We start from the raw sequence: 10852 nt of genomic DNA on the forward strand, positions 1-10852 counted from the left end.
TGTTTATAAATTGAAGAAAAGTTTGTATGGCCTCAAGCAAGCCCCGCGGCGATGGTACAAAAAATTTTACTCTTTTATGATGAATAATGATTTTTCTAAAACCACTTCGGACCATTGTGTATTTGTGAAAAATTTTCCGAATAGTAAATTTATTATTCTTTTGCTTTATGTTGATGATATGTTAATTGTGGGTCAAGATTCTACCATGATTAATAGGTTGAAATTGGAGTTGAGCAAGTCTTTTGCTATGAAAGATTTGGGATCGGCAAAGCAAATTCTTAGTATGAAAATTGTTCGTGATCGCAAAGAGGGGCTGATTTGGTTGTCTCAAGAAAGCTACATTGAGAAAGTTCTTGAGAGGTTCAACATGAATAAAGCAAAGCCGGTTGGTTGTCCACTTGCGAGTCACTTCAAGCTTAGTTCGAATCAATGTACTACAAGTGAGAAAGACAAGAAAGAGATGTTGAAAGTTCCTTATGCTTCAGCAGTTGGTTCTTTGATGTACGCCATGATTTGTACAAGGTCGGATATTGCTCATGCCGTTGGTGTGGTGAGTCGTTTTCTCTCTAATCCGGGTAAAGAACATTGGGCAGCGGTAAAATGGATTCTAAGGTATCTTCGAGGGACTTCGAAGGTGTGTTTGTGTTTTGGGATGGTAAGCCGATGCTTGATGGGTTCACAGATTCTAACATGGCTGATGATGTTGATTCTAAGAAATCTACTTCGGGGTATTTGATGACTTTTACAGGGGGAGCTGTGGCATGGCAATCTAAATTACAAAAATGTGTTGCTCTCTCAACTACCTAAGCTGAATTTACTGCCATTACAGAAGCTTGCAAAGAAGAGTTATGGTTGAAGAAATTCTTGCAAGAGTTGAGTTTGAAGCAAGAAAAGTATGTGCTTTATTGTGATAGTCAAAGTGCTATTCACTTGAGTAAAAATTCTTGTGTTGCCTTTGATTTAATTTTTCCGCATTAGTTTTATTCCCATTGATTGATTTACTTGTGGGGAATCACATATTTTTCCTAACAATAAAATCGTATATGTAATTATAGTTTAACCTTTTTACTGTGGTAGTTACACATTTATTTGAGTCTTACTCAAATTTCAATTGCATATCCAGCTTTAGTAAATTTGGAGCTCTACTTGAGGCATTATACTTGTAATTGTCATGTTCTAGTGAAAATGTTAATTCGGACCATAGATTTCTAATATAAACTTCACGCATTTTCCAATTTCTGTTGCTTTTTTTTCCCTTCAGTTTTTTATCTGATTGCTTAGCCATTTCCTGAGCAGGTATTACTTGTTGCAAGGGGTCAGCGTCAAATCATGCATCAATTAGACAATCTGAGCAACCTTTTACATGAGTACCGGCCAGAGAGGTCGCTTGAAGAAAGAACAGATGTGACGAGCAGAACAACAGATGTTGAATCGATTGCATTTTTTTGCTCAGGACTCAGTCATCTCAAAAATGATTTCCTTGCTAGAAATCCCATTTTGCAGCACACTGGAATACTCTTTATTGCTGTTGTTGTCATTATGATCGGGGCAACTCCTTTAACAATTTCTTGCAATGCCACAGTTTAAAAGGAATTTGTATACAAAATGTAACATATAGAATGGGGAAATTATTTAATCTGTGAGAAATTTGTATAGTTATGAAATAAGATCTTTAGATAGACTTTATACATACATCAGTTTCTTTGATGACTGTAGGGGATGTTGATGGGAATTGACAACCAGTGATCCTCCTGATTTTACATAAATGATCTTCAGCATTACCGATAGACAACCAGTGATCCTCCAGAAGCCCTGGTTTTATAAGTACATAAATGGGATCCAAAAACTTTGGCCAAAACGAGAAAACAAATTTTGATTCGAAGCAAGCATTGTCGATAGATGGCTGTCCTTCATATGCCTATGTTGGGGGTTGAGAATTGAGAATAGGGATGTGGCAAAACAAAAACCCCACCTGAGAGGAACTCTAACAGAACAATTATTTTATTTTTTTAACTTTTTTGTGTAATGGCCAGGTTTCACTCACATCATCCAAGACACAAAAATGAAAACAAAAAGGAACTGCACTTTCTGCTGCTTGGTTTCAAAACATATATAAATATGACATGGGTATACCAGCCAAATACAGTGTACATCAGTAAATGGGAAATAAAAGGCTAGTTCTTTTAGTAGTTCTTCAAAACATAGAGGAAGCAAGTTCAGAAACTTCTGATGCAACTGGATCATATTCTGACTTAAGCTTTTCTTGTTCCTCCTGGGTAAGTTCCCCCTTGGTTGGCTTTGTTAGCACTAGTACACAGCATGTTGGCCTCTTGGTGGCTCCGGCATTTGCAAGATCCTGAACAAAAAGCAAAAGATTTTATTATGATTTTAGCCCTCAATTCTTCAATGGTACGACAAAATGAGGTTTTTTTTTTTTATTCCACTTGTAAAATCATTCTTAAAGTCCAAACAGTGAAAACATGTGCACTTTGCAAAATGAACAGAATAACAAAAATTTCTCAATCTAAATAAAACAGAAATAGTGATCATCGAGCATAGAAAGCAAACCATATCATTATTTCATCACTTGAGAGGAAAATAAATGAATTGAAATAAATAAACGGTCATTTAGATGCTGACATTTTGTAGGATATACATTATACCAATAGGTAAAACGTAAATAGCAGGTCACTAAGATGAACCAGATTAAAATTATACTTGTAAATTATATAATATACATGCAATTTATCTAAAATCTTTTTAAAAGGTTACTCAAGTCCTTGTGCATTATATCTTCAAATCCAAATAAAATATCAAACAGTCAAAATTCCAAAATCCTCAAAGATACCATGATGTAGATATAGTTTGATTCCAATGGGATTAACTGGATGTAAGACAGATCAGAGAAATTCATCCTCTAGTGGAAAGACAATAGCTTTATTTCAGTGTATACATAGCCTACTCTCTAAAATGAAGACAGACAATATATAGTCATACCTAATAATAATAAAATGGCATCATCTTAAAAGAAACCAAAATGATTATGGTATTATACTAATAGGATATGTTGGGAAGAATGAAAAGACTAGTTTCAAAATGCTCAGTACATTACTGCAGGACAATTTCTCTTCCATGGAATGTCCAAACTCATCCGTAGACCATACTACATGAAGATAGAAAACAAGATATATAAAAAGGAATACAAAATGCTTATCATCCTTAGAGTGGGAATAGAAACTAGAAGACATATGGTATAAATGGGCGGATGGGGAAAAGAAAAGCCAACTTACTTCTTTTGATGACACGTATATATAGGGAATTTCAGCCTCTTCACATAAGATTGGAACGTGAGTGATGACATCGATAGGAGATATGTTCCCTGCTATAACACATAATCTGCATTTACAAAGATAACATGGATTATAAATAACAAAAAAAAGTGTAAGTTGGAGTTCCATGTTCAAGAGATAAAGGAAGAGGGGTTTTGAGTGTGAAAAACAAGAAAGAAAGAGAAGTGCCCTTCTTTGTCGTTAACACAATTCAAACTGAAAAAGGGTCCAAGTTTTTAACGGACGTTCATCAGTGTTTACACTTGTTTTTTAAAACAAGTCAATACACATTTTTCATGTTGCGACTTTCACCCTTCGTCTTGGAAGATTTAACAATGGAAACAACCACATAGCACATTTTCATTTTATGTTTTATAAATTTTTTTAAACAAAAACATAAAAACATAAAACATAACAAGGACCAAACAAACTAAGATTTTCTCTTGTATTGTTTAAACCGTATTGATTAGTTGCCATGGCCCTCTGGCTCCTTTAACCACCCACGATGTTTACCCTTTAACTTTTCATTATATCTCACCAATTGCCATTGCCAAGGCAACATTTTAATCTATTTTTACTGCCCATCCAAAATATGTCCTTTCACCTTTGTTGTCCCTTTCCTAGTAACCATGCCCCCAAAGTCATTATTTTTACCAAAAAAAAGAGCCATTAAAAATGCAAAAAATATATAAATATAAAGAACAATAAAACCCCAAGTCCATCTCACAAAACTACCACAACATCAATAGACCCCCCAAAATCAAAAAGAAAATTATGAAGAAAATGGTCCAATCCCTGAGTCTCCAAATAGCAATCCACATTAGCAGTCATGTTTTTCAAATTACCTTCTTTTTTTTTTTCTTTTTTTTTTTTTTTTCATTATGGTCAAAAGCTAAGAAAGTACGATTTTTTAGACAAGTTTGCTGATTACATTACATCTAAGCATTAACAATTTCTACACAAAACTGGAAATCTAAATTGACTGACCCTTTGTGACCGCGGCGAATACTTTTAACAACCTCCTTAACTCCTCTCTTCAGGCATTTGTGTCCTGCAGCTAAAAAACCAAACACCAAGTAATTTCAGAAAAAAGAAAAAAAAGAAAAAGAAAGTGCTGATATTCAATACATCAAATTAAACAAGGACCTTGAATATTTCTCATTTCATTTTTTCCCCCTTCTTTAGGGAAATTGCAAATCAGTGGTAAACTTTACTATAATAATTAAAGCAATAAACTTTTCCATAAATTTGTAAATATTTTGTGAAGCTACCACTGATTTGCAATTTTCCCTATTTTTTTTTTTTACTTAAAAACTATTTATTCGCAAATATCAAGAGAATTGCATCAAAATTGGATTTACATATATATATATACACACATATACATATACCTCGGCGAACGAGCTTGAAGGTGCGTTTGGACAGCTTCTTGCCAGCAAGGGGCTTTGCAATGGGGGCCAGAGCTAACAACTTCTTCTTCTCCTTCTCCTTCTGCGCTGACTTCTCTACTTCGCTATCGCTTCCCCCCATCTCCCTCTCTCTCTCTCTCTCTCTCTCTCTCTCTCTCTCCGCCTGTGAAGAGGGTGACTAGGGTTTCTCTGTGCTTCTACTGGTTCGGTTACTAGGGTTTAATGTTTCAGAGAGAGAGCGATAGAGAGAGAGATGGTTTCGCGTGTTGGGACGATTTTGGGTGTCAATTGAGCGGGCCTGGTTAGGCCTTCTGGGGCCGTACTTTGGGCCGGATAAAATACCCTTGCCTTCCATAGTTTTTAAATTAATCAAATTTAAGATGGAACTTGATTTTGTGGGATTTAAAAAAAATAAAAAATAAAAAATCCCCTATTGAAATCATATAAAATTGATAACATTTTTAAAAAATTATAATAATTAAGTTAATACAAATTACAAATTACTGAGACTACTAGCATAATTTTTCCTTTTTAAAACGTCATGCATTAACTTTGAGGATTGTCTTGAATGGTTAGTAGGTATGATCCTCACACAATTGTTTACGGTTTAACTCTTAAGACCAGACTATAAAAAAGAATTTTTTTAGGAATTTCTTAATTTCAGCGTAATTGGCCTGCCTTTCATTTTTGTATAGGATATAGTGTATAATATCTCTAAAGTTGGTGGCTTAAGTGTCCTTTGCTATACAATGCTGTGGTTTGGTATTGATTTTTTTAATTAAAAGAATTCATTTATTGTGCAACTTTACCATTTTTTTTTAAACAAAATTAATTTGATATTTATGGTTCATTTAGTTCATTAGAATGAAATGAAATAATTATTTTGTCAAGATATTCATTTTAACATTTGGTTCACTAAAAATAAAATGAAAAAAATATTATAAGTAGAATTATTATTCACTACGGTAAGAAAATGATCATTCTTCAAAAAATGTTAATGGATGATCATTTCATTGTAGTAAACCCTTATTGTGTAGGTGCGTGTTTGCAAGTTCCATTTGCTAAGAATTGTGATGCTATCATGTTATTTTGAGCTATATTTGAATTTTAAATTTGTGAAGAAAAAAGAAATCAGTAATGAACTTATGGGACACATGAAACTTCCATCTTACATGCACCTTTTGTGCTTATCGGAGTCTAAAAAGGACAGATTTGTCATGCTTTTTGTTGGCCTGGGCCATAAAATAATGCTAGACTGCGTGTCTAACACACACACACACACACACAAAAGAAAAAAAAAAAAAAAGAAAAAGCCAAAAGATAAATAAAATATGATACCTTTTCTCTTATAATAATTTTTTTCATCCAAACACAAATTCAGTGGTATATATGTATACATCTAGTTTTCTATCTTCCTTCCTCTCTGTAAACTATAAATGCTAGCTTGATTCATTTGGTGATATGATCATTGACTCAAAACATGGAAGCCAAATCAAGCTTTGCACCAATCATATCCACCATGCTTTCACTTTTCATAGTTTGCGTCTCATTCCTTCATATTGTTCTTTCAAATGAATTCCCATCCTTTTTTTACCGGCTCCAACTTCCATCAGCCACTGGACCTGAGTCTCTTGCTTTTGCCTTGAAGGGAGAAGGACCTTACACTGGTGTGGCTGATGGTAGAATTCTCAAGTATGGAGGTCCAAACATTGGTTTTGTTGAATTTGCTACCACATCACCACACAGGTAATCTTTTAATTACTTGGAAAATACCTCTTCTGATTTATTATCTCGCATCTTATGCACTGGATTCTCGGTCCTAATTTTTCTTGTTGTGCGTGAGGAAAGGATTTGGAAAAATGGAACAAAGTCGCGTGCCTAATAGAAGGAAAATTAATATTTTAACATTGGCTTACGGATGCTTATTGTATATTAAAAGTACCCAGAACCGGCCTTGGGATAAGGCTATTGAGGCTTGTGCCTTATGTCACAAAAAATTAGCCTAAAATAGGGTCTTGAAATTTAGAAAAGTATTATAATATATTACAAATATAAATAGGCCCAAATTATCTTTGTTGTTTTAAGACCAATCTAAAGGACCCAAAAATATTATGTTAAGCCCATATTTGTTTATAAGTATGGTTTGACCCAATTGAAATTAAAATATATATAAAATGTTGGTCGCTCTGGAATGAGAAACACTACATACACATACAAAATGTTAGTGGTCCAAAATAGGGCCCCTAATTTTTTTTTATTTTTATTTTCTTTCTTTATTAGATTTTAGTGGAATAAATAAATTTGTCCTAATTTTTTTTTGCTTTTCTTGTTTATTAGATTTTAGTGGAATAAATAATTAATTCAATCTCAATCACAATCACATTCATACACAACATATTTAATAAACAATTCAACCACATTCATAAACAACATATTCAATAAACAACAATTAATTCAACACATATCCAATACATTTTAATTGATTAAAGTTTTCCTAATTTTGGTAACTTTTTTTTTTTTTTTGTATAAATACATTTTGATATCTATTTTGGTATCAATCAATGGTAGTGATACAAAATAAGGTGATTTTATTTCTTTTTGAATATAAGCTTCCGTTTTTATTTTGCCTTAGGCTCTTAAAAACTCATGACCGGCCCTAAAAGTACCATGTACTCACTACTAGAAAAATGATATTTTGTGCTGAGAATATTAGTGATGGCACTTTTTTCCATCGCAATAACCGCTTTTTCGCAATTACAAAAATTGTTGCACATTTTTTTGGGCGACGATATTGTTTGTGATGGCTCAAACCCTATGTGAAATAATTGACCACAAACTCATATAAAAATTTACGCTACTAGAGAGAAAAATTAAGGCTCTATTTGGTTGTGATTTGTTATCAATTTTCTACACGTGTGTTTGAGTATGATGTTTAGTTATGGTTTTGAAATCAATTTTCCACACTCTCTGCAGAGAACTCTGATGCACAGGCCGCATTTTTGTCAAAATTTTGCCTGAGGAAGTCCACCCGAAAGACCACCCGAATGTCCTTTGAATTCCAAATTTTTTTTTTTTTTTTGGCAATTGATTTACATACTCGGGAAAAATATTTTCTGAATTTTTTAAAATTTTTTATGTGTTTTAAAATAATTTTGAGTTGTATGTTTAGTTATGAGTTGTAAATTTTTATATCACATATTAAATGTCACATCAACAATTCCCTACTCAAATCAAACCTCTTTTCCAAAACTATTTTCAAAACTCTTTACCAAACAAATTTTCTACACTCAAATCATAATTCTACAACACACAAACTCAAAATAAAACTTATACTCTCAAATCACATTTACAAAACACAACCAAACGCAGGCTAAGTTATTCCAATGTGTTGGGATGCTTACGCTATCACAAATATGCAATCTTTTTGTGTCAGTAAATTATTGTTGCAAAAGCTCCACAGAGGCCGTTCTGTTAAAATTAGAAGTACAATGTATTTCTGACTATTTATTGCACTCATGACTGTTGTTCTCAGGACAAAGGAATTGTGTGATGGCACAAATGACCAGAACTTAGAATCAATATGTGGAAGGCCATTAGGCCTGGGTTTCAACGATATGACTAGTGAGCTCTACATCGTTGACCCTTACTTTGGCTTATTGGTGGTCGGAGCTGGTGGAGGACTAGCAACACAACTTGCCACCGGTGTCGAAGGATCTTTGCCTTTCTTGATGCTTTGGATGTTGACCCGATATCCAAAATTGTCTATTTTACAGATCCTGGTGCTGTGTTCCGACTTGGGTACTCTTTTCATATCCATGTTCCGGTGTTCTTTACTTTTTTATATATGTTTTGTGTCAGTTGATTATTCAAGTTTAATTTTAATCAATTTTATCTTTAACACTTTCAATTTGAACCAAATTACTCCAATTTTAAATGTGTTATCTAAATTATATGTAGGGTCTCTGTTCACCATGTTTGTTGGCGTTTATAAGCGTTGAAGCGTTGAAGTCTTGAAATGGGAGTTTTAGTATCAGTATTGGTACCAGGGACGGAGGCACGCGAGGTCTAGAGGGGTCATGTGCCCTCTCAACTTTTGAAAAATTATTCTTTTGTCTCTAATAAAAATATATTTTTTAATTTAATCTTTTTAAATAATATCTTGAAATTTTTATATCAATATTTTCTTTCTTTCTTTATTTTTTTATAAAAAAATGTTTAATTTGTCACTTTAAATGTTTAATTATGCTAAAAAAAATTCTTATAAATATTATAGTAGAGAAATGTTATATATCACTGATATTTTGTTACTGTTTAATATTACCTCTTATACGACATATAATTATTTCACAATTAATGACAACTGATAATTTATTACCATGCAATTCAATTATTCAAAACAGTGAAAAAAACAAGAAATATATAATAGCCTTTGTATATTATTTATTCATCTTTTTCTCATTTCTTTCTCTATCCTCACCATATCTCTTTATGTGTGTGCATCTTAATATAATTTTTTTTTTCATATTTTATGAGGGTATATGTAATTATTTTTTAGACCGTGATGATCATCATACATTATATTTAAATATAACTTTTGCATCGCACTAATTTTTATGCTTACCATCAAATAGAAATTAAGTTAAATTATGATTTTTGTTATGATTTCAATTCAATGGTGCCCCATCTGAACCAAAATCCTGGCTTCGTTACTGATTGGTACTAGATAAAATTCGATTTTTTTAAGGGGAAATTCTAATATACACCATCTTCCCAAATTTGATAAAAACCTTAGTTTTCAAATTGAGAAAAAAATGGTATTAAGATTGGAATTTTCTTGATATCTTGAGATGTTGTGAATAATGATGAGATAAAATATATGAACAATGCTGTGGTATTGAAATTGAGACTTGGAAATTGATTCTTCTTGAATGTTATGTGTGTATTTCATCTCATACAATGTGAATATTTGTTGATTGAATGAAAGTTTGGTAAATTGAGCATGAGTCCGGGTTAAGAGTCGATTTTGATGTTGTTGAATTGTGTTGGTATCTGTATGGTGAGTCAAGGTGCCTAATTGTCCTGTCTTGAGCTTATTGCCGAACGAATGTGGGAAAATGTTTTAGGTGTCCACCGGTCCTACCGTATTGTAGTCAATAAAAATGGAAAAACGGATGATTTTTAGTGCCCACGTCTTGCCGTATAATTTTCACATAAATCATTTTCATTCAAAACCATCCCTACATTTACCGACTATTATATGGCAGAATGTGGGCATCCAAAATCATCATTTTTTTTCACTTTTACCGACTACAATTAGGCAAGACCAATGGACACCCAAAAATATTTTCTCACATTTGTTCAGCGATAAGCTCAAGACAAAGTAATTGGGCACATTGACTCACCGAGCGGATACCAACACAATTCAACAACATCAAAATCAACTCTTAACCCAGACTCATAGTCAATTTACCAAACTTTCATTCAATCAACAAGTATTCACATTGTATGAGATAAAATACACACATAACATTCAAGAAGAATCAATTCCTAAGTCTCAATTTCAATTCCACAACATTGTTCCTATATTTTATCTCTTAATTATTCACAACATCTCAAGAATTCAAGAAAATTCCAATCTTAATACCATTTTTTTCTCAATTTGAAAACTAGGGTTTTATCAAATTTGGGGCTTTCTCTCCATTTTCATATATAAGTATCTCCTTAACATTTACATTCACATTTTGAGAAAAGATTGATTTTTTTTTTATTATTTTAAAAATAAAAGTTGAGTAATATGTTCCCTTTGTAAAAAATAAGAGTTTATCCAACCCAATCATCAAATTAGATTTCAAGTCACAATAATACCATAGATACATTTCCAAAACAAAGAACTACTAGATTAAATGCAACCCTACCTCAATTTATGAGCAAAAAACCAAGCTTTTAAGAGAATCTTTCGTAAAAACAGAATCTAATCAGTAAGATGGAGGATCTCCACTTGTACTCCACTCCTTGCAAGTGATTTAGGTTGGATCTTAGGGGAATGAGGAGTATTTTGGAGTGAAAACTTAGGGTTCAAACTTAGGGTGAGAGAGAGGAAGAGAGAAAAGAAAA

General features: G+C 32.7%; 2 protein-coding genes across 2 annotated transcripts; one reads left to right on the top strand and one right to left on the bottom strand.

The window, feature by feature from the left end:
- Nucleotides 1-2063: 2063 nt before the first annotated feature.
- Nucleotides 2064-5086, bottom strand: LOC114276868 (H/ACA ribonucleoprotein complex subunit 2-like protein). Its single transcript, XM_028218707.2, has 4 exons — nt 4721-5086; nt 4317-4386; nt 3291-3396; nt 2064-2356 (listed from the first exon to the last, which is right to left on the bottom strand). Exons 1-4 carry the CDS (start codon nt 4857-4859, stop codon nt 2195-2197), a joined length of 477 nt encoding a protein of 158 aa, XP_028074508.1. The 5' UTR covers nt 4860-5086; the 3' UTR covers nt 2064-2194.
- A 1132-nt stretch (nt 5087-6218) lies between these two features.
- On the top strand, nt 6219-8861 carry LOC114276861 (protein STRICTOSIDINE SYNTHASE-LIKE 10). Its single transcript, XM_028218701.2, has 3 exons — nt 6219-6484; nt 8271-8536; nt 8696-8861. Exons 1-3 carry the CDS (start codon nt 6219-6221, stop codon nt 8734-8736), a joined length of 573 nt encoding a protein of 190 aa, XP_028074502.2. The 3' UTR covers nt 8737-8861.
- Nucleotides 8862-10852: the final 1991 nt, after the last annotated feature.

This window comes from Camellia sinensis, chromosome 15, assembly GCF_055761805.1.
Source record: "Camellia sinensis isolate YWXY chromosome 15, ASM5576180v1, whole genome shotgun sequence".
Taxonomy (NCBI): domain Eukaryota; kingdom Viridiplantae; phylum Streptophyta; class Magnoliopsida; order Ericales; family Theaceae; genus Camellia; species Camellia sinensis.

What these genes read in the sequence shown, in the direction of transcription:
- LOC114276868 (XM_028218707.2), bottom strand. Translation starts at nt 4,859, where the DNA reads ATGGGGGGAAGCGATAGCGAAGTAGAGAAGTCAGCGCAGAAGGAGAAG. An exon ending in CTTCAAGCTCGTTCGCCGAG is followed by an intron (nt 4,387 to 4,720) that starts GTATATGTATAT and finishes TTGGTTTTTTAG; the next exon opens with CTGCAGGACACAAATGCCTG. An exon ending in ATTCGCCGCGGTCACAAAGG is followed by an intron (nt 3,397 to 4,316) that starts GTCAGTCAATTT and finishes TTGTAAATGCAG; the next exon opens with ATTATGTGTTATAGCAGGGA.
- LOC114276861 (XM_028218701.2), top strand. Translation starts at nt 6,219, where the DNA reads ATGGAAGCCAAATCAAGCTTTGCACCAATCATATCCACCATGCTTTCA. An exon ending in GCTACCACATCACCACACAG is followed by an intron (nt 6,485 to 8,270) that starts GTAATCTTTTAA and finishes TGTTGTTCTCAG; the next exon opens with GACAAAGGAATTGTGTGATG. An exon ending in GGTGCTGTGTTCCGACTTGG is followed by an intron (nt 8,537 to 8,695) that starts GTACTCTTTTCA and finishes AATTATATGTAG; the next exon opens with GGTCTCTGTTCACCATGTTT.